The following is a 23,272-nucleotide window of genomic DNA, read 5'->3' on the forward strand; positions in this document are numbered from 1 at the left end:
TCGTGTTTTTGCTAGCAATAAGTAAAATTGTGTCATTCACGTCACTTTAGCCACGTAAATAGTTGACCGAAGTGGAAATGACTCTCGGGAAATCTGTATTTTTCTACGTGAATCGGTTAAAAAAAAAGACTCGCCCGAACAGGGACTTGAACCCTGGACCCTCAGATTAAAAGTCTGATGCTCTACCGACTGAGCTATCCGGGCTCTGCGGTGACTTTGTGGACATATATTTATAAAGGGAACCTCCAACTTCAGCCGATAAATTACACTAATGTAATCAATCATTTCGGTTCCTTGCAGACAAGAAAAAAGACACATAGCGACGATTACGTCAATTTAATGTCTGAATTTACTTCTGTACAAATGTGTATTTTACAAGAACTATAAACAACAAAAAAGGCTATGTACTTGAACCATCAGGATCAGTCTTACTGGTAGTTTAAACATATCATATATATATATATATATATATATATATATATATATATATATATATATATATATATATATATATATATATATATATATATATATACAGTAAAGTCTCGTTATATCGATATCAGTTATATCGATAGTACCGCTTATTACGATACTATTTCTATGCACGCAAGGAGAAAATTACATGCGCGCAGGGTCGGATATATCGATAGTCCTGGTTATATCGATATTTTTCGGACTCCCGAGAATATCGATATAACGAGACTTTACTGTATATATATATAGATATATATATATATATATGGCCTGTACTACCAGTAAGACTTTAGTTTGCTGACGAAGTTTCTTGGATGAGAAGCGAAACGTCCGACACCTTCAAAGAAGTACAGATGACGGCTGAAGAAACCTTTTAATTTATGGCACATCCCTTTCATGAAAACTTAACAAAACCTTTTTAAAACGTAAACGTTCAGGCGACACATGCAAACAACCAAAGTAAAGCTACACCAAGTTATTAAAGTGCATCAAGAATTGTGAAATACATCACATTTCCAGTCATGGTGATTTTACGATGATGGATGAACAGTTCTTCTCTGGTTCTACCATGAATTGTCTAGGAGGGTTCACCTATGTCCAGTACTTTTGCAAGTTCAGATGGTCGCTGCAAAAAACCCTTTTTTTTTCATAACACATCCCTTTATTTTTTTTTATTAAGCACAGAACTATGTAATGCAAAGTGTGCATGGTGTTGTTGACTGCTCAATCTACAAGCTTGAGTCAGCTCACATAGTAATGGTATACTGTACATACATTAAAATTACCCCCCCCCCCCCAAGAAAAGAAAATCACTGTCCGGCGTGGTGGAAGTGGTCTCCTAATGTCATATTGTGAACAAGAAGGCGCCAATTTAAAAGTCAATTCACATTGATCCACAAAACGTATGGGTCCATTCATTGATGGATCAAACAACCCATTGTGCATTGCTCCTTGTCGGGCAACAAAGAGTTGAAAAATGACAGAAACGCTCGGTAAACAGTTGGACATGTGCATAAAAGTCTAATTAAGTTCGTTTGTAGAGGTTTGAGTGCATTTTGGGTTTATCTGAAATTTGAATCCTCAATTCTTTGCGAGTAGTGTATATTCTCATTCATTAAAAGAACATGATTTCCCTTTAGTGTCTGAAAAATAAATATTACAATCACAGGAACGTTATTATTCAGGTATTCAGGCCTTCATGAGCATTCCAATGACCAATAATCAATTTGGGTTCCATTCATAGCAATTATTCCTTGCATCAATCCAGGAGAAAGATCCCAAAACAAAGATGGTGTTTTGAAATCTCTTTGAAGGGAAGATATTCATTGGGTGATCGGATGTAGTCAACAAATCTGAAAGAATGGAAACAGAAATGTCAATTTATTTGGGATTATTCAGTGTTCATAAAATTACAACACAATTCATTACTTTGAAAAATACAGTCAAACCAAGGTTTTCAAACGTCTCGGTTCTCGTCCAATTCGGGTTTCAACCAAAAATGTATTTTTTTATGCCTGGGTATACAAATGAAATTCAGTTCTCAACCAAACTGAGCGTACTTGAATGCACCACTTGACTCCCTTGCGCTTCCCTATGTCACTTCCTCATATGCCATTCCGTATACGTCACTCCCTTATACGGCACTTCCTTATACGGCACTTCCCTATACACGACTTCCTTATGTCACTTCCTTATACGTCACTTACTTATATGCCACTTCCTTACATGCCACTTACTTATATGTTACTCCTTATACGCCACTTCCGTCTACGTCACTTCCTTATACGCCACTTCCTTATACGCCACTTCCTTATACGTCACTTCCTCATATATCACTTCATTATATGGCACTTCCTTATACACCACTTCCTTATATGTCACTTCCTTATGTCACTTCTTTATATGTCACTTCCGACTTTTAACTCAGAATTCCGACTTTTAACTCAGAATTCTGACCTTTAACTCAGAATTCTGATTTTAACTAACTTTTCAAGACTTGGGACGGATTAAAAAAAAAATTCATAGATTATAATGGAAAGAGATGTTTTGGTTTTTGAACACATTTTTCTGACGTTTTTCTGACATTCTCTCAACAGGTTTGTGGAACGGATTATGGTTGAAAACCGAGGTATCACTGTATTTAACACACACACCCCCCTGGACTTCAAAACTACCTTGTGTACGTGCGGCGGCATCTCGTCCTCAGAACTCTCCTCCGGTAGTGACTCGTGGCGGCGTGGTGCCGATTGGTGCGACTCTTCTGCCCAGCCACCCATCGGCACACGGGCGTACCTGGTCACTTTCCCTCCGGTACAGAAAGAATCTGTGGAGGGTAATTTACATGTTCAAATATTTCAGTGGATGTTTTTAGCAGACAATGAACATTTGTGTGTTACATTTGTACATACAGTGATACCTTGGCTTACAAACTTAATTGGTTCCTAGACAGAGTGTGTAAGGCGAAAAGTGTGTATCCCAAAAATTTATTTCCCATAGGAAACCGTTAAAATGAGAATAATCCGTTCCCAGGTCCCCATAAAACATAATTTTCTACTTTCTAAGCCTTAAAACTACACAAAATGCACCTTATTTTATGTATAATAAATGAGCTATTGTATTATAATTAAATAAATAAACCGTACTGTATAATAAAGTCGTTTTATTTACCTTTGTGATGGTCAGTGATGGCTTGATGGAATGGAGTGGCCGGTTTCATCAGCATTAAACACTTGATGATGAACGTAGCCTTCTTCTTTCACCATCTTGAGGAATGACAGTGTACAGATGGCTTGTGCGGGTTATTTGTGGAGCCTGATTGATGGGATATTTTAACCTTGCAGTCCACACTCTGCCTTTGAACTATCAAAGTTGAAATGAGTCCAAATTTCAGTTTTCTATCCATGTTCTTATTTTCTCTCTGTCGTCTGCCTCTTTAATGTTTAACCGCCTCACTCTTTCTTTCTCTAACCGCCACCCCCTCACTGCTGCGTTCTTGACCAATCACGTGGCTTTAACCGAAGACTGGGGGCGGGGAATAGAGGACAAAAACAGTTGGCTGCCATTTTGTCGTTAGGGGAACGGGCTAGTTCGCAAACCACACATCACTCATCGTGGCGCTCCGTGTGCATCCCAAAAAAAGTTTGTATGGCAAGGAAAAATGTTCATAAATTCAACGTTCGTAAAATGAAAAGTTTGTAAGCCAAGGGGTTCGTAAACCGAGGTATCACTGTATTTGTATGCTCCCCGCCCTCCTGTCCTCCTAAGTGTCATGTTAGTTACCGCTGTGTGCTCGCTGGTTGCCGCCACCCTGCCGCGACGACTCCGATGCAGCGGAGCCTTCGGAAGCCGAAGAGGGGATGGCAGTAGGACTGGGCACCGTCGTAGGAAAGGTCTGCGAGCGTGGGAAGTGTTTGTAGCGAGATCCGGATACGCTTTTCACCTCATCTGGGATGCTGTCGCTACTCTCGTCGCTATCCTGCCTGTGCCACGTGTGGCGGGAGAGCGAATCGGCGCGGGACTGCTGTTTGTGCAACTGAGCGAAAAAAGCAGATGTTTGGAAAAAGGAATTTATATTGACTTCCGGGTGGGGTTGTGGAATGGATGGTGCAGGGTCGAGATGATGTTAACGGGCAGGCTGGACTTTGTGGTTTGAAAATGTTCTCATTAAGGTCCAAATATGAAAACATGGATAGTAGGCGGACAAAAAAAAAATGAGAAGGTTCAAGGACACCTCCACTTACCTCATGTATGTAAAGGGCATGGATGCTCATCTGTGTGGTGGCGTATTCTGACAAGACCAAACTGGTGAGTTGAGCTTCCCATGCACTGCTCCCCGAACTCATCGTTCGCGCATCCGTCCTTTTGGGAAGAAAGACGTGGAAGTTTTAAATAAGCCCGCCACATCATTTTTTTCGGCCCGCGAAAGCAATTCAAACTTGTTAAATTCCATGATGATTGATAAAATCTGAGCCAAAATTTCATATTTTTGGATGTCAACCATAATAAAAGTCATTTTTCTTGACTTCAGATTTGAAAACGAGTTATTCATTAATTTGCTGTGTGCTCTATATGTAATATCTGAAGGGATTTAAACATTCTAATGGGTTCCCCAAATTCATAACGGCCCTCGAGAGGAAACCATAACTACAATGTGTTATTATAATATTCTTAAGAAAATACTATCAATTGATTAATTTACAATTGCAGAATGGCAAATACAGTGAGACCTCAACTTACAAACACCTCGACTTACAAACTTTTTGTCTTACAAACGTCAAATTTATGAAAATTAAACCTTATAATAAGCACTCTTTTCATAATACACACCCACCACGGCTGGCGGAGTGATCTTCGGCGGAAGCACACGACCGAACAGCACCAGAGGTTAAGTTACCAACAGTCCTTATGGAAGGTGACTCTCCTTCCATAAGCTATCAACGACCATCAAAAAGGTAAATAAAACTTTATTTTACAGCACAGTTTATTTCTTTAATTACAGTCGTCATGTAATGCGCCTCTCTTTCCAAACAGCAATTCCCTTTGACCTTCGACCTCCAACGCCAAGTGACTTTATGATACAATGCAGTGTATTTCTTTCATTACAATAGAATAGCACATGTATTATACATAGAATAAGGTATGATGTGTGTAGTTTTAAGGCTTATTTAGTTGAAAAGTATATTTTATGGAAACCCGGGAACGGATTATTCCCATTTTAATGGTTTCCTATGGGAATTACTTTTTTGAGATACACACTTTTCGCCTTACAGACACTGTTTGGGAGCCAATTAAGTTCGTAAGTTGAGGTCTCACTGTACAATATTTGCTGTCATATTATGAGTCATATCTCATACCCGGAGCCAGCCATGGTTCTGTTCACGGTGGAGGCGTGCCCGGCGGTTCTGTAAGCAGCACTAAAGCTGCCCCTGAGGGGAACACTGCTGCTGATCGGGGAAAGCGAGCGCAAGGCAGCCACCGCATCACTGGCCGCCACCGCGTGACCGCTCGATGAACCATTGAAATGAACGGAAGCCAGAGTGGACGGCGCCGCCAGAAGATTGGCAATCAGGCTCCTCGGCTAAAAGGGGGGGAATGATAAAAATCAGCGATGGGGCTTGTCAACACAGCGATGCTGACGTGGGGTCACATACTTCGGATTCGGAGAACGAGAGGGGATGAGTGTCTGGGGGGGCGCCGGTGGCTTCTCGTTGAACTCTCTCCTTCAGCTGGCTGATGAAATGAGTGGTCTCGCGAGGAGGTTGCCATTGTGGGTTGGTGATGGCAAAGTGCATCAGGGACAACTCTGTCTTCCCGTCTTCTGCTTGCTGATAGATGGACGCTTCCGTTTTCCCCTCGGACATCCACTGTGGAGGCAGAGACGGATTTTTGGACTCACAAAACAAAACAAAACAAAACAAAAATCACTCGTTATATAAAATTTGGATACATAGGATTTAAAAATCCGTGATATGGTTAGAAAGTACAGTCAGGTTAATATTTTGCATATAGCACAAATACTCCACAAATATAATACCGTATTTTCCAGTGATGGGCCGTCAGGGCCTGCAAGGCCTTCTCTGCTGGCCGAAAAATATCTGAATCACAGACTAATGTGAATTATATTTCCTGATTTGTGTAATCTCTGAAAATTATATTTATTATTGTATTGTGATAAACTCTGATTAAATCCTGGAATATTTTTGAGCTCATACAAATTGAGAAAGTATCACACATTATAATAATAATACGTAAATTATAAACTCTCATGGTCACTTTACAGTCACAGGATACATTTATTTCTCTGAGTGAGCAGCGGCAGCCACATGTGCCAGCTTTCACTCAACCCCGAATAACTCACATACAGTGTAGATAGAAAACTAGCTATCTAGCTAATAGATAGCTAATCGATAGCTACCTAGATAGCTATTCTGCATTTTCTATTTTCATGTTCGACGACAAAAAAATGGAAATAATGGGGAAATTTGACTGTTTTGTCTAGATTCCCCTTAGCGGATAATGTGGGGGGGAAATTGGTGCATTAGGTAAACTTCTAATGTGGTGCACCTTATAGATGGAAAATTTTTGAAAATACAGTAAAGTCTCGTTATATCGATATTCAAGGGAGTCCGAAAAAATATCGATATAACCGGGCCTATCGATATATCCGACCCTGTTTGCATGTAATTTTCTCCGTGCGTGCATAGAAATAGTATCGATATAACCGGGACTATCGATATATCCGATATCGATATAACGAGACTTTACTGTACATCATTCATTGATAGTCTGGTGCGCCTTATACACTGGAAAATACGGGGGTAAAAAAATACAATTCTTAAATCTAACAACGTATATGCACAATGTACAACATTTAATCAGTAAATAAAGTCAAATGATCCTTACCGCAGGGTGCCCGTGTTGCCTGATGTCCATCTGCGCAAAGGAACAAGTATCTCCCACACCCACGACTTCCACAGTGAAATTTCGGAAGAAGTCAATGATTTCCAACGACTTCCTCCTCAGGCAGAAGATGAGGATGATGGGAGTCACGACCGGGCTCAGCAGCTCCTCTAGTATGAACACCTTTTGGAAAGAAAAAAAAAAACACACAAAGATAAAATGACCAGCTTGCGTCGTTCTTTAACTCATTCACTGCCAGACGATGTGTCAATTCCATTGCCAGGGTTTTTGTCATTGTCATTCGAAGTCCAGGACCCACAGAGTATTGAGTTTTAGGACAACAATAATTCAATGCAGCCTAAGAAACCTTAGACTCTCTTCTTTCATCGGAAATATCTCGTTAATTCCTAAATTATATGGGTCAGGAGTTATATGAGCGTGAAATGGGGGCGGCTGTCCAAAATACAATGCAATACATACATATTTGTTTATATCGCACTTTAACGACAGCTGAAGCTGGTAAAAAAACGCAAAACATGGACAAAAGGGAAATGCTGCCCCCGTGTGGAAAAAGAAAACAAATTGCCAGAGGCCATGGCCAGCACTTTATGGGTACCCAAACAAGAAAAAAACTAAATCTGAGCAAACAGATAGCGCTCTGTCATTATTTCAATTCCCAAAACATTCGTGAATGGCAGTGAATGAGTTAATCTGGTGGAGTTTACTTCCATAATTCCAAAAACATGCATGCTACGTTCACATTGCACTTAATATTGCATATTGGGGTGAATGTGAATGCCTCTTTGTGCCTTTTTATTGACTGGCGACCAATCGTGGGTCTACCAAGTCTTTCCGATCATCCGCTGCGATAGACCAGCTCACATGTGACCATAAAGAAGCACCAAAGTATGCCCACTCTGTGTATAAATTATAATATTTAATCCGGTTTTGGATTTCATACTTACGGCTTTGTACTGGAAGACCTGTGAGAACTGGTCTCTTGTCTCATATCTGTGCGCGTTACCCTGCCAATGGTCGGGCATGTAATGAATATGAGCCAGGATGACTCGTAAGAGCTGCTCGGGACAAAACACCATATGTTTATCAGGGATGAACGACCTGCGGACAAAGCAGAAATCCATATCATTGATTTTTTTTTTTTTTTTATAAACGACATTAAATTGAAGATAACTTTGCGGCTAAATGTAGCGCAGTCCCGACCTGCATACTGTGATGCACACTCCCAACAGCGTGATTGATGACAGAACGTGCTCCACTGCGAGCACGTCCTCATCGTAGATGGTTAAGGCGATCAGCACAGCAAGGACGGAACCGGCGAAAAAAGCGACATTCTTGGCTACCACAGTCAGCAGAGGTGACAGGAAACAGTTCATGTATTTGGAGGCGGCCTGCGTGTAAAATAGGAACGGGAGGTAGAAGGTGAATGTTATACAACAAAAGGTTACATCGATGATGAAGTGCTGCCGCGATGAATGAAAACAGAGTCAAAATTTTATCGGGCGGAGGGTCAAAAAAAATTGTAGCGTCCCAGAAAAGAGGCAGAAAATGGCCACCGAGCCCCTGTGAGGAATTAATCAGCCTGTTTCCACAGGCTGATAAATTCCTAATATGGAGCTTGGTCACCCTCTTCTGGCTCTTTTTGGTGCAACATGACGTTTTCAGACCACACAAGCACAGCAAAATGCATTGATGTGATGGAAGGACTGCTACAATGTGTCCTTTTTTTCTGTCAGGGGCGTTCCTTCAGTGACGTCACATACGAACTCGTCACCAACTCAAAAACAAGACTTCTGGAATATTCAGCGTGAGTCTTAAAACATAAAATATAGCTACATGCGGTGGAATCTTTGTAAAATACGCTCAGTCGAAGTCATTTGAAGCCATTTTACAAATTATGGACACAACTTGCCCGGAGACGTCGGTTGTCCTTTAATGCGTCGCCAAGACACCCGACTTACCTTGTAGCCTTTGCTAAGCCTCGACATTAACTCGTGGTCCAACTCATTGAAGTGGCGCAGGTAGCATCGTCCGTACAGAGACCAGCATCGTGCGCCGAGAGAACCGGGCTCTCGTTTGATCACCTTGAGATACAAACACATACAGGGTCAAAGTCGATCAAAATCATTGATGAGTGTCCTTGCAATGAGTGTGCGAAAAGCCGTACCTCCGTGTAGCTAAAGAAGGCATAGAGAATCTGCCACACGAGGATAACGGGACATAGGAGGAGGTTGGCGACGCCGATCCACAGGATCCGTGATGCCAGTCTGTCGGCCAATTCCAGACGGTTGCCGCCTCTTTTATACTCGGGCTTGAGGCTCCACTCGTTTTCAAAGAGAGAGCCTGTAGGAGGGAAACGAAACCGAAATTAACTCATTCACTGCCATTCCACAATTTATTCAGGAATTGAAATGTATGACGTGGAGCACCATTCCAGAATTTGTTTGTGGGGGCAAATCAAGCTCTGGTCAGACCTCTGGCAATGTTTTTACCCTCCCATGAGGTTTGTACAAACCACCCCCACTTTCACTGCATATAACTTTCAAACCAAATAAGCTAGAACTCTGTTTTTCCCTTCCACAAGCTAGAGGGCTTTTGCGCTAGGCTTTGTTAAATATAAATGTTTTATATTGTATTTTGGACAGCCGCCCCCATTTCAAGCTCAGATAACTCGGCACCCATATAACTTAGGAATTAACTCTTTTTTATGAAAGAAGAGAGTCTAAGGTTTCTTACTCTGCATTGAATGTTTATGCAGTCCTAAAACTAAATATTTTGTGGGTATAACAATTTGAGTGAAAATGACAAAAACCCTGGCAACGGAGTGGACACATTTTTGCACATTGTCAGGCAGTGAATGAGTTAAACAAATTATACTATTTGGGCTCATTTGGATAGCAGTGGATGCAACATTTTAAAAAGTATTTTTTCCCTCACAATATAACATACAAGACATCATATATCAAATATTTCTGAAGAGGAAAGCACACGTTTGCAAATGATTAAAGAAGTCCTTCCGTGTCATTTTGAGGCATCTGGACTGCAATGTAGCGTCCCAGAAAAGAGGCAGAAAATGGCGACAAAGCTCCGTGTGAGGAATGAATCAGCCCATTTCCACAGGCTGATAAATTCCTTATATGGAGCTTGGTCGCCCTCTTCTGGCTCTTTTTGGTGCAACATGACGTTTTCAGACCAAACAAGCACAGCAAAATGCAGTGACGTGATGGAACATTTTAAAAAGTATTTTTTCCCTCACAATATAACATACAAGACATCATGACAACATGCAAAAAATATAAAGGTACACACCTGGACCCCAAAAGAAGATGAGCTCAAAGTTATATTTGAGGCCCCGTGTAAAGAACACAACATCTCCAAGTAGAGGAAGTCGAAAACGCACAGGAAGCAGAGATTTATTCACCATGGCAACCTGCGGACGGGACAGCAAAATTGTCTTGAGTTTACAAGACGCTTCATTAGATTACTGTATTTTCTGGTGTATAAGGCGCACCGAATTATAAGGCGTATTTTAGATGCTATAAAACGTTTCTCTGATGTCAGTTAGGAAACCGAAAAATTGTGTCGGTTGTCCTTTAAAGGTGTTTTTGTATGTTTGAGTGTATAAGGCGCACCCCCAATGAATGGTGTATTTTCATTTTTTTTCCATATACAAGGCGCACCTTCAATGAATGAAAAAAAGTTTTCCAAATATAAAGCACATTTTAAAATTTAGTAAATAGTAGAATATAATTTAAAGGTGACTATTGTTCATTGAAAATAATAATAAAAACAATATTTAATTGAAATTACTGTATTTTTCGGCATACAAGGCGCACCTTCAATGAATGAAAAAAGTTTTCCAAATATAATGTATCATTTATATATTATAATATATGAAAATGTAAAGGTTTTCCTTCATATATGGCACATTTAACATGTGGTAATTATAGTAGAAAACAATTTAAAGGTGAATATGGTTCAATGAAAATAATTATGACAAAAATATGGAGTCAGTGGCTGCTGACAGTCGTTGCCAGACTTGTTGTGACTCAATATGACTTCACATATAAGGCGCAGGGTAGTATTTTAAAGAAAATTAAGGTTTTTGGGTGCGCATTATACACCGGAAAATATGGTAAATAACAATGCGGCAGGATGGTAGTATGCACACCATATAGTTTTTGAAGCGGAGGATGCGGTGGTAAATGTCAAGCTCCGTTAGCTCTTTCTTATGAATGCAGATCTGATGCTCCTTTTGGATCTCCACAATCTTGGCCTGAACCTCCTGCCATGTTGCGTACGGCAGCTCTGACTAATAAAACCACAAGTAAATGGATTTATTTATTAATCCATTCATTCTAATGATATTAATGATAAGATGGCTCATCTCACCATTGTCATCTTCAGGGCATGAATGTAGAAGGATCGGATCTCCCAGTAGCAACACACGTTGTAGATGAATTTTACCAGGCGATGGAGCCAAAACACACCGGAGATCATCAGCACAAAGATGACAAAGGCGTTGTCTCTTATGCTGCGGGGACAATTGATGAATGTCACTCGTGCTGTTTTTTTTGTACAGAATTGTCAACAAATACCATCGTATTTTAATAACCAAGACTGTATGTTCAAGAAATTTGCCATATTTACGCTACTGCAAATGAGGACGGTGGCATAAACTACAATCAACAAAGAAATAAATAACTAAATGACTAAATAAATAAATATACATAGATAAAATATAAATAAATAAAAACAAATACTTACAAAAAAATAAATAAATACATAAATGAATACATAAATAAATAAATAAATAAATAAATATACATAGATAAAATGTAAATAAATAAAAACAAATACTTACAAATAAATAAATACATAAATGAATAAATAAATAAATATACATAGATAAAATATAAATAAATAAAAACAAATACTTACAAATAAATAAATACATACATAAATGAATAAATAAATAAATAAATAAATAAAATAAATGTGCTTAACTCATTCACTGCCATTCACAAATTTATTCGGGAATTGAAAATGTGACTGAGAGCGTCATTCCCGAATTTGTTGTTGTTGTTTTTTTTTTACATGCGTGGGTGCCGATAAAGCGCTGTCCAGACCTCTGGAAATGTTTTTTTCCCTTCCACAAGGGGGAAGCATTCCCCTTTTTTCCATGTTAGCGCTCTGTTACAGCTTCAGCTGTTGTTAAAGCGCTATATAAATTAATATGTCGTATGTATGTATTGTATTTTGTACAGCCGCTCCCATTTCAAGCTCAGATAACTCCAGACCCATATAACTTGGGAATTGACACTTTTTTTCTGATGAAAGAAGAGCGTCTAATGTTTTTAATGATATATTGAATGTGTATGTAGTCCTAAAACTCAATATTCTATGGGTGCTGGAATTCAAATGACAATGACAAAAACCCTGGTACTGGAGTGGACACATTTGCACATGTCTGGCAGTGAATGAGTTAAGTTGGGTCAACAATGTCATACTTAAGTATGAAAGTTTATGTCATTAAATAGCGCGTTGCATCATAAAATGGGTACAAAAAATATTGTTTTTAATGAGAACATGCCACGTGATGCTTTTGGAAAAACAGTTGCTAAAGCGGTCAGAGAAATTGCTAAAAATAGCAACTAACCGTGACTTATCTTTTTTTTTTACAATAATTTCAAATAAACGTAAATAGCCGATAATATGGATTAAACGGGCAGGCAGCCTTACCGTGCGCTGCAGACATCCACAGGCACAAAAGCATCAGGCAGGGTGACCTTGGAGGAATCCGTGTGGTTGACAAACTTGTTGGCAAAGAGGATGTCGTAGTCGACACAGTTGGCAAGGAACACGGTGAAGCCCACCACGAACACCAACTGACTGCAAAGGTAACACAGCATCCAAAAATAGGCGATTAAACGGTGAATATTAAGAAAAATACTTGAAACGATTTTCGATTGTATGGCGTACACCAGCTCGAAGATCTCTCCCAAAAGCATACACGTGAATCCATTCTTCTGATGCAAATTATAGACGTAAAAATACGATAAGGAAAATCTGAATCGGATATTCCTTCCAGCATGTTATTTGTTGATTTCACGCTGTTTCAAAAGTTACTGAATTAGAAGTAAGGTGGTAGTTATTCCCTTTTTTTTTGTGTGAATCTAAAAACATAAATAAAGTAAAAATACAGTACAGTGATACCTCGGTTTACGAACCCCTTGGCTTACTAACTTTTCGGTTTACGAATGTTAAATTTATGAACATTTTACCTTGGCATACAAACTTTTTTCGGGATGCACACGGAGCTGCCTCAATGAGTGATGTGTCGTTCGCGAACGAGCCCGTTCTTTTCACAACAAAATGGCAGCCGACTGTTTTTATTCCTCGCCCCCAGTCTTCGGTTAAAGCCACGTGATTGGTCAAGAATGCAGCAGTGAGGGGAGGTGGTTTAAACATTAAAGAGACAGGCAAACGACAGTGAGAGTTTCAACTTTGATAGTTCTGTAGACTGCAAGGTTAAAATATCCCATCAATCAGGCTCCACAAAGAACCCGCACAAGCCATCTGTACACTTGATGCAAAAAGCTATCAACCCAGCTAAACAGAACACAATTGATGAGGAATTAGGGAAAATTATCGCAGATAAAGCACCTACAAGGGATCATTCCTCAAGATGGTGAAAGAAGAAGGTTACGTTCCACATCAAGTGTTTAATGCTGAGGAAACTGGCCACTCCATTCCACCAAGCCATCAACGACCATCACAAAGGTAAATAAAACGACTTTATTATAGTTATTTCTTTAATTATAATACCATAGCACATTTATTATACATAAAATAAGGTATATTTTGTGTAGTTTTAAGGCTTAGAAAATTAGAAAGTAGAAAATGATGTTTTATGGGGACCTAGGAACGGATTATTCTCAATTTAATGGTTTCCTATGGTAAATTAATTTTTGGGATACACACTTTTCACCTTACACACTCTGTCTGGGAACCAATTAAGTTCGTAAGCCAAGGTATCACCGTACTAAATTGGAATATACATTTTTAGAGATATAAATTTACCAGGATTGAGATATACATTTTATTTAAGACCTCTACTGGGATCATCAACATCGAGTGAAGTGAGGCCCATTAGCTCAAAAGGATATTCTCTGAAAAAACAGATCCAAGTTTTCTATGTGGTGCCACTGGGCTGCAAAAAAAAAAAGAAAAAAGCACATTAAGTTTATTAATTTGAACTGCACGATTTATCTTTATTATGCATCACCTACATTTAGTGCCTTCGGGGACGTGCATCAGCAGGTTCTCCTCGCCCGGCGGGGAGTCGCTGTACGACGCCTCGAGGCGCTGGTACTCCGTGTCGAAGTGCGCCATTGTGGGAAGGGCAGCGTCAGTGTTGTGTCGTTGCAGCCGCCGCCGCTACTGACTGTAGCCCAGGTAACAAGGTCGGTGGTGGAGAAGAAGTAAACATGACGCAAGGTACATCGGTTAATTTTGAAACAGTATGAAGCACATCCGCCTGAACAGTTGTCATGTTTACAAAGAGAAAATTGCATCTCAAAAGTCAAGTAGTCGTGATGTTTGTAAAAGGAACATATTAAAACGCTTTGTTGTCAAAAATCAGTTAATGTAGGAAAACTAGAACCAAGTGTCACTAAAACGGATATGAACATCTGTCCATTGTAATTATACTAAAACTTAAAGGACAACCGACGCCTCTGGACAAGTTGTGTCCATAATTTGTAAAATCACTTCAAATGACTTCTACTGAGCGTATTTTACAAAGATTCTACCGCATATAGCAATATTTTACGTTTTAAGACATGCGCTGAATATTCAGGAAGTCTTGTTTTCGAGTTGATGACGATCCCCACGTGACGTCACTGAAAGAACGCCCCTGACCGAGAAAACGACACACAATGCATTTTGGGTACTTTGTTTGGTCTGAAAACTTTGTGTTGATGCCGAAATTAGAAGGAAAACATAAATAATGCGATGGTGAATCTTTGCGTGTTGCACCAAGACTACTATTTGATACTAGTTGACACAAATTCCCAGCAGACAAATCAGCCCATTTCCAACGCAGCTTGGGCGCCATCTTGTGCATTTTCTGGGACACTACATTGGAGTCCTGACGGCTCAAATTGATACGGGAGGACTTCTTTAATCGATTGCAAACATTTATGCTTTCCTCTTCAGAACTATTTGAATCATATTCATAACTGGATGAGTAACAAGAAAGCATCTTCTCCGAAGCTGAAGCCATTGTTTCGATTCTGGAGCAAGGCAAAGACGTCCTGGCGTGACGTCATGAACAAGGGGGCGGGACTTCTGAAACTCGCAATTTCCGGGGTCATTTTGAAGTACTTTTGGGACACTCTAACTCATTTTATTGGTGTTTTGCATTTGACTAAAAATATCAGCCTGCGTGTTTTGGGTATTTTAGATGCTATAAAACGTTTTTCTGATGTCAGTAAGGAAACAGAAAAATGGTGTCTGTTGTCCTTTAAGTAGTTGGAGTGGACATAAGTACTGATATCCACATTCATTTTATAACGTTTTCTGGCGTTTAGCAATATTAAGATTTTCTTTGTCGTGAACGTCAATGAGGGAGGGAAAAAAATAAGACAAAATATTGGGCTATCACTCCGACTTTTTTCTTTCTTCTTCCCGCGTTAAGCATTCTAAACTGACACTTAAATTCACTTCAGGTTTCACCATACATCGATATATTTTCCCCAAAGAAATGGCTTTTGCTGATGAGATTGTTTATATCCACTGGACAAGCTCACCTCCATTCCAGCACAAGGCGTCACTTCCAGCTCTGGATAATCATCGTTCCGAACTAGACGAAAAGGGAGATATCGTATTAAAAATATAAAATCAACTCATTGTATAGTATATGTCGAGACAATTAAAAGTTAAAAGTATCTGACCTTTGACGACGCGCTTTTTCGAAGAGGAGGTAAACAAACGGCCCATTGGCGAGGTTGAGCTGCGAAACTGGTTTAGGTGTTGTTGCTGTGGTTGACAGCCAAAAGGCCCGCCTTGGACAAGATGATTGTCGAGACTCACGCAGTTGTATTTCTGGGTTTCTTACAAAAAAAAGGGGGGAATTTGGACATCGGGAATAACAGTTAAGGGGGCATTTTGCTTTCGTATTCGTATTCTGCTGCTAGCTTTCTTCCGCAGTTAGCTTTCGTTTTTAGCAAGCGACTCGCTGTACGTCAAAGGAATGACAGACGGCCAGAGCAAGCCAATCGGAAAACTGTATTTTGAGGGGGTTGTTAACCAGTGGCCAATCATATTTAGGTAGAGGCGGGTTTTAAAATATACGGGACCATTGTAAACATTTAACAATGAAGCACTACCGCCACCTCGTGGTCGTATGTATTAGGGCTGAATAAAATAAAATAAAATAAAATAAAATAAAATAAAATAAAATAAAATAAAATAAAATAAAATAAAATAAAATAAAAAGCCATTGTCATATTTTTATTATGAAAATGTAACATAATTTTAATCTGAAGTCAAAATGTATATATGAAAATAAATGTACAGTATATCCATGTGAGGATAAAGTGGATAGGAAAATGAATGAAATGGTCATAAGATAAAGACTAACAAATGCAAGTGAATACAAATAGTTGAATCAATCAAATCCAGGATAAATGGCTAAATAATGCCATAAAAGTGGACAATGTGAAAGAACATATTGATCCAAACATACTTTACCCACCCTAGATTATTGTGTAAACCAATGTACTATAGAGCCACTTTGCCATCACACGTGTTTGTTTCCACAGTTGCGGATCACAGAAACAAATATGTAAACCTTATAGTATATGCAATTGCATCCATTTTGTACTAGTTGTGCCCACCCGCCCCTCAAATAAACAAAATGAATGAGCTGACTATGCATTACCAAGATTAAGACAGTCAAACACACCTTCTGTCACCCTGGTTGCTCTGTTGAATATTTAACTAGAGTTGTGCCTGTACGCTTGTGGTGGGACATCTGGGGCTTTTGTATACTGCTTGATTTACTCCTTTCAGAGAGAGAGAGAAAGAGAGACAGAGAAAGAAAGATATTCTTAATATTCTTAAAAGGGACTCATGTAATCCTGTTAATTATACTGATCAGGGTCATATAAATTGGCCAGATTGGGATTAGCACCCTTTCAGATACAGTGAGACCTCAATTTACAAACACCTCAATTTACAAACTTTTTGTCTTACAAACGTCAAATTTATGAAAATTAAACCTTATAATAAGCACTATTTTCATAATACACACCCACCACGGCTGGCGGAGTGATCTTCGGCGGAAGCACACGACCGAACAGCACCAGAGGTTAAGTTACCAACAGTCCTTATGGAAGGTGACTCTCCTTCCATAAACCATCAACGACCATCAAAAAGGTAAATAAAACTTTATTTTACAGCACAGATTAATTAATTACAGTCCTCATGTAATGCGCCTCTCTTTCCAAACAGCAATTCCCTTTGACCTTCGACCTCCAACGCCATTACATCAAGCCATCAATGACCATCACAAATGTAAATAAAGTGACTTTATGATACAATGCAGTGTATTTCTTTCATTACAATACAATAGCACATTTATTATACATAGAATAAGGTATGTTGTGTGTAGTTTTAAGGCTTATTTAGTTGAAAAGTATATTTTATAGAAACCCGGGAACGGATTATTCCCATTTTAATGGTTTCCTATGGGAAATTTATTTTTGAGATACACACTTTTCGCCTTACACACTCTGTCTGGGAACCAATTAAGTTCGGAAGTTGAGGTCTCACTGTACTGTATGTAATAAATCCGTCACACTAATTTTTATTTTATTTTTTTTAACCAATGAGCAGCCGTAAATGAGATTCAAATCTTTGATATCTTTGTTAGCATAACCATCCCTGGTGTCACTTGTTTCAATGTGATATGGAGCATGTGCGTTCTGTATGTGTGTTGGAGTGCGTGAACTGCTGCAGGCGGTCACCGGCCGATTAAATTACCCCACTGTCTGACGGGAATTAGGGGTTGGGGGTTGGGATGGAGCCGCATCGACTAATTTGAACGCAAAGTGATGTCGTCATGCCGGTCATATTCAACCCATGGTTGGGTGGGTTACATTTGTAGTGTGGGGTGGATGTGGGTGGGCGGCGGGGTCTCTCTGGATGAAGTCATTTCATAGACACAGCAATTAGACCCCCCCCCCATCCCCTTCCTAAAAGATCATTTTACAGAGTATCCACTGGAGTATGGACCACGGTCATCAGGTTGAGCCGTTGTATCCAATTTATAAGAATTCCGCACTTTTTTTAACGTGGGATGGAACGATTAATGGATTAATCCATAACTCATTGCTTAGTGTCTTAAAGGACAACCGACGCCTCCGGACAAGTTGTGTGCATAATTTGTAAAATCACTTCACATGACTTCTACTGAGCGTATTTTACAGAGATTCCACCGCATATAGCTATATTTTACGTTTTGAGACTCACACTGAATATTCAGGAAGTCTTGTTTTCGAGTTGGTGACGATTCCTGACGTGACGTCACGTCAGGAACGCCCCCTGACCAAGAAAGCGACACACAATATATTTTGGGTACTTTGTTTGGTCTGAAAACTTCGTGTTGATGGCGAAATTAGAAGGAAAACACATAAATAACGCCATGGTGAATCGTTGTGTGTTGCACCAAGACTACTATTTGATACTAGTTGACACAAATTCCCAGCAGACAAATCAGCCCATTTTCATGGCTGGCACCCAATGGCTTGGGTGCCATCTTGTGCATTTTCTGGGACGCTACATTGGAGTCCTGACGGCTCGAATTGATACAGAAGGACTTCTTTAATCGATTGCAAAGATTTATGCTTTCCTCTTCAGAACTATTTGAATCATATTCATAACTGGATGAGGAACAAGAAAGCATCTTCTCTGAATCTGAACTCTCTGAAGCCATTGTTTTGATTCTAGAGCAAGGCGAAGACGTCCTGGCGTGACGTCACAAACAAGTGGGCGGGACCTTCTGAAACTCGCCATCTCCGAGGTCATTTTGAAGTAGTTTTGAGACACTTTAACTCATTTTTATTGGTGTTTTGCATTTGACTAAAAATATCAACCTGCGTGTTTTGGGTATTTTAGATGCGCTAAAACGTTTTTCTGATGTCAGTTAGGAAACAAAAAAAAAATAGCGTCGGTTGTCCTTTAAGCATAATTAATTTACATATAAAGACTTAAATACTTTCATAATGTAATGTTTCATGGCAATTCATATTCATATTTACAATCACACCACCTCCCACAACCACCCGAGCACAATGGTTTACATTTATGGTTCATCTGAAAGATTATTCTTTCATATCCTGATTTTACATTCTCATCCGTGAAGACTTGGGGTGGGGGCATAATTAGCATCGCAGGAGGGCCTCACTTTTACCTCCGGGGTTACGGGGGGCGGGGGGGGGGGGGGCTGAGCTCTCACAAAGCCGCACCCTGTCGAGGCCTCATGCTGCTCGGCCGCCAACTTTGGCCATTGCACCTGGCCCCCGCATCGTTGGGGGATGTGGGACGGGTGACATAGAATCAAAAGCGCACATTAGCGTTGTGCACATTAGCCATCTGTCTGCTCATTTACGGACAAAATGGTGTCTTTGGGGACCTGCTATGTTTTCTTTTTTGACTGTTTTTATATCCTGCTATCATCACTAGGATTTGGTACATCATTTCATGGTTGAAGCGAGAGTGGCTGCCTTTACAGCAGCTCCTGTATTTTGTTTTTCTACTTCTTTCTTTTCTTTCAGTACTTTGCTGCTGTAAAATGTAAATTACTGCACTGCGAGACTAATAAAGGCTAATCCAATCCAAATCAGCACACATGCTAATGTTACCTAGCCTCAATGCTACACTATTATAATCCGCAGTCTTCGTTTGGCTGAAAAGTTCACATTTTTTAATGCTCTCACTCTTGTCTGGTTAGAAATAAAAAAAGTTATTTCCCGTCAAGTGCATGTTTTCTTTTTTTTTTCTTATTTTATCATTAGCTTCACATGGAGTTGTATGATTATATCTGATCCACAGTCTCCTTGGATGCAATAAATGCCCTGTCCAGATCATTTTTCAAAAAACAGGCGTACCCGATTGGTGCCATGCTGGAGAGTTGAAATATACACATTTTCGAGAAAAAAAACACATATTATACGTATATTATAAAATTAGAATAATCTTGGATTGGATTGGACTGGATTAGCCTTTATTAGACACGCAGTGGAAAAATTTACATTTCACAGCAGCAAAGTGATGAACGTAAGAGAAAAGGAAAAGAAGAAGTAGAAAAACAAAATACAGGAGCTGCTGTAAAGGCAGCCACTCCCTGCAACGCCATCTTGAAGTCAAAACAACAACAATAAAAACTAACAAATAATGTGAAACAACACAAAAGACACAGTCATTCAATTTTAGGCACTTTCTGCACACTCTTCGTTGTATGAAGCATTTCTAGAATAGACGAGAGCATCAAAGCATCCTTTTCACCAATGGATCAGGGACGTCATGCTGAAATGTGCACCTTCGCTACAAACTAAATGTTGAAAGCAAACACAAAGCTGCCGCACCCATTGACGATAAGAGACTGTCTCACATCTACTGTCCCACGTAAATCCGCTTCAATTCCAAGCCGCAACAGTTCGACATACACATCGGCGCTCTGCGTTGAAGCTCCACTCCTTTCTTCTCATTGCGGGCTCCTCAAGCCATGCATCCATCCAGCCTTATGTAAGAAATATGACTTTTTATGCATTTGATTAATCCTGTTGGTCAACCTAAGGTTTGTAATATTTTCAGTTTGATACACGCACACTCTTTCACGCGACACACACACACACACACGCCCACAGGAGAGGAGCAAAACCTCGGTCAGTCGTGGACATTTTCCCATTCCCCCACTCCTGGCCCCCTCTCCCTCTCCATCCATCCGTGGATTTGTCACAAGAAGAAGATGAGGAGGAGGAGGATGGTGATGGTGTGAATGGAACACGGAGGTATCAAACGCCGCTTGGTTCCCCTTCATTTTGAAGCGAACACGCGGCGATTTGCACACCGGCGAGCCGGTGCGCTCTTCCGGGGCCCGGCACTCGTCGTCTGGGCGGACTGACGAACCAGGATGGAGGCGTTTTTCACGGAGGTAAAAAAAAAAAGATCGGTGCTAGTCATACGTTAGCCGACGTTTCGTCCGAATTAGCCGTTGACGCGAGAATGCTATTGCACGTTTTTCCTCTATTTTCACCCCGCTTTCCTGGCGACGATGCGGACAGGTGACATGCTAAGAAAACGGGCCGGTTTCTTGCAATGTCAAGTAAACCGTGCAAGATGGTCCGTTTACGGCCACAGCAGAGCTGCCGGGCTCGTTCTATGGTCTTGGATGAAAGACAAATTGGCCCAAAACGAGAAGCTAACACTCTTTCGCCCCCATAAGGCGCTGGCCTGGATTAAAAGGCAAATCTGTAAATCTGTTAACGTGTGCTGGGCCTTGCGAAAACAGCTTGGACCCCCCCCCCCCATCCATCCATATTTCTGTGTGTATTGATCCTACTCCAACCGCCTTCTCTACGTTATTTTTTTTGGGTTTAGGTGCTTGTACTGAAGGAAGGTGGGGGGTCGAGTGTCTCCCGTGGGGGGTGGTGAATGAATTGAATTGCAAGTAGTCACCAGACTTAATGTATCTTTATTTTGAAAACCAATCCCATTACAATGTACGTACCTGTAATGGGATTGGCGACATTTGCAGAGTCATGTTGCTTACTTTTTTCTTGTCTGTAGCATTATTTTATTTTATTTTTCGTGACTGGACGATGAGAGACGTAATTTTCGACGGTAATAAAAAATGTTTAAAATAGGGCTGTGATGTGATTCACGAAACCTAGCAGATGATGACAAAACAAGGAAGCTAGCTAGCTCGCTAACTAAGGGGAGTCTTGGTAGTTTTGAATATTTTCTATTTATTGATGACGTAAGTCACCACATTTTTTTCATGCAACCCAAACAGCGCTATGGTTGGGATTAGGAATAACACAAATATGTACAAAAAATAGATAAATAAAAATAAAATTGGTATAGGCTGTCACTGATTGCAAAAAATACTTTAAATGATATTTAATAAAGGTGAAGTCAAGTAAAATATTTTCTTTATGAGAATCTGTTGTATGTATTCTTACTCCTTCATACACGTCATTCTGATTAATATTGCGTTTGTGGAATATAAATTAAGTAAAAAAAAACAAACAATCGTTTTCATCCATTTGAAGAAGGGCGGACATTTTGCTATTTGCTGTCGCCTAAATATGACATCACAGTGCCTAACAACATTCACATCTTTCACCAGTTTTTTTATTTTGTATTTTTTCGAGGGATCTGGTAATCCATAAAGTATTAGAAATGTAACTTTTTTTTCTATTTGAGATTTTTGTTGCCGTGTAAGCCAAAAACAAAATATTCTTAAATAGATACAGTAGGTGCCAGCATTAAAAATTCACAAATGTTAATGTTTTTTTTCATCACAAATAATCACACACACAACATAAAATAAAAAATATGTAGCCCTGTAAAAAAATATACTGCGCCTTCTTTTATTTAAGACACACTTGATAGGGTGGAATGACCGTTTTTTTTTTTTTTTTACACGGAACTCTGCGAAACGCTTTCACACATGCACTGAAGCTGCTGTTTCATGCAAAGAACTTCATAACTGCTTTAAAATATTCATCAGCCGCTTTAAATGGTGCGCAGGGCACTGTAAGAAAACGCAGTGGAAACCTAGCAGCAAATTATAAAATCAGCTTGTTTGCATGGCAAACAGAAGCGAAATTTCCGTGTGATACATATTTCAGCGTCGCTTTTGCTCGAAATTATGCAGGAATTGAAGCAAGCACAGGCAAGAGGGGAGGGAAGAGTCGCTGGAGATGTGTGACCTATATTCCAACGCTCGCAACACATTTGTTCTGCTCAGGAAGCCGCTTCATTTTACTTTCCCTCTTTTTTTTTCTGCGGTTCGTATCAGTCCTCCCTTAAGCTACAGCTCAGTGCCAAGAGTCATTTGCTGTAGCCTACTTTCATACACCGGCGTGTAGGTGGGACACCACGACCGCCGTCAAAAGGCATCGAGTCTGTGCTACTGTAAAGTAATGGCAATGAAAATAGCATCTCCCAGAATGCCCCCCCCTGACCCCCTACACATTGTGAAAGGAGTTAAACTGAGTTCCGAGCCACCATTCAGAGCTTGTATCTCCAGTTTATGCTAAAAAAAAAATCGCTTCAATGACATCTCATATCATGAAAAATTCTTTAG

The 23,272-nt window shown here is 39.9% G+C and overlaps 2 protein-coding genes and 1 non-coding gene across 4 annotated transcripts in view; 1 reads left to right on the forward strand and 2 right to left on the reverse strand.

The window, feature by feature from the left end:
- Positions 1 to 131: 131 nt before the first annotated feature.
- Positions 132 to 204, reverse strand: trnak-uuu (transfer RNA lysine (anticodon UUU)). Its single transcript has one exon. It is a non-coding gene; the product is annotated as a tRNA-Lys (tRNA).
- A 628-nt stretch (positions 205 to 832) lies between these two features.
- Positions 833 to 16,128, reverse strand: atg9a (ATG9 autophagy related 9 homolog A (S. cerevisiae)). Of its 2 annotated transcripts, none has more exons than XM_089004767.1 (20): positions 15,849 to 16,128; positions 15,705 to 15,757; positions 14,184 to 14,338; positions 14,061 to 14,104; positions 12,874 to 12,938; positions 12,634 to 12,783; positions 11,284 to 11,425; positions 11,063 to 11,203; positions 10,201 to 10,321; positions 9,059 to 9,234; positions 8,853 to 8,975; positions 8,095 to 8,282; positions 7,839 to 7,992; positions 6,877 to 7,056; positions 5,625 to 5,864; positions 5,328 to 5,551; positions 4,215 to 4,332; positions 3,754 to 4,006; positions 2,649 to 2,797; positions 833 to 1,826 (listed from the first exon to the last, which is right to left on the reverse strand). In XM_089004767.1, the coding sequence occupies exons 3-20, from the start codon at positions 14,284 to 14,286 to the stop codon at positions 1,818 to 1,820; spliced, it is 2,580 nt and encodes an 859-aa protein (XP_088860893.1). In that variant the 5' UTR covers positions 14,287 to 14,338; positions 15,705 to 15,757; positions 15,849 to 16,128; the 3' UTR covers positions 833 to 1,817. The 2 variants fall into 2 exon arrangements, with proteins under 2 accessions (XP_088860893.1, XP_088860894.1); XM_089004768.1 differs by having other exon boundaries at positions 5,625 to 5,837; positions 15,849 to 16,127.
- A 4,687-nt stretch (positions 16,129 to 20,815) lies between these two features.
- The window catches only part of myo10l1 (myosin X, like 1), a 40,194-nt gene continuing 37,737 nt past the window's right edge, over positions 20,816 to 23,272 (forward strand). Inside the window, exon 1 of the mRNA XM_089003904.1 lies at positions 20,816 to 21,112. Coding sequence (XP_088860030.1) covers positions 21,092 to 21,112 — 21 coding nt within the window. The 5' untranslated portion in view covers positions 20,816 to 21,091. The remainder of the gene's footprint in view (positions 21,113 to 23,272) is intronic.

Source organism: Hippocampus bargibanti, linkage group LG09, assembly GCF_051943395.1.
Source record: "Hippocampus bargibanti isolate YZ-2025 linkage group LG09, ASM5194339v1, whole genome shotgun sequence".
Classification (NCBI taxonomy): domain Eukaryota; kingdom Metazoa; phylum Chordata; class Actinopteri; order Syngnathiformes; family Syngnathidae; genus Hippocampus; species Hippocampus bargibanti.

Bases quoted from the DNA above. Each gene is read 5' to 3' on its own strand.
- atg9a (XM_089004767.1), bottom strand. From the start codon at position 14,286: ATGGCGCACTTCGACACGGAGTACCAGCGCCTCGAGGCGTCGTACAGC. The intron at 14,105-14,183 runs GTAGGTGATGCA...TTTTTTTTGCAG, and splicing joins CGTCCCCGAAGGCACTAAAT to CCCAGTGGCACCACATAGAA. The intron at 5,865-6,876 runs GTAAGGATCATT...TTGTTTTGTGAG, and splicing joins GGCAACACGGGCACCCTGCG to TCCAAAAATCCGTCTCTGCC.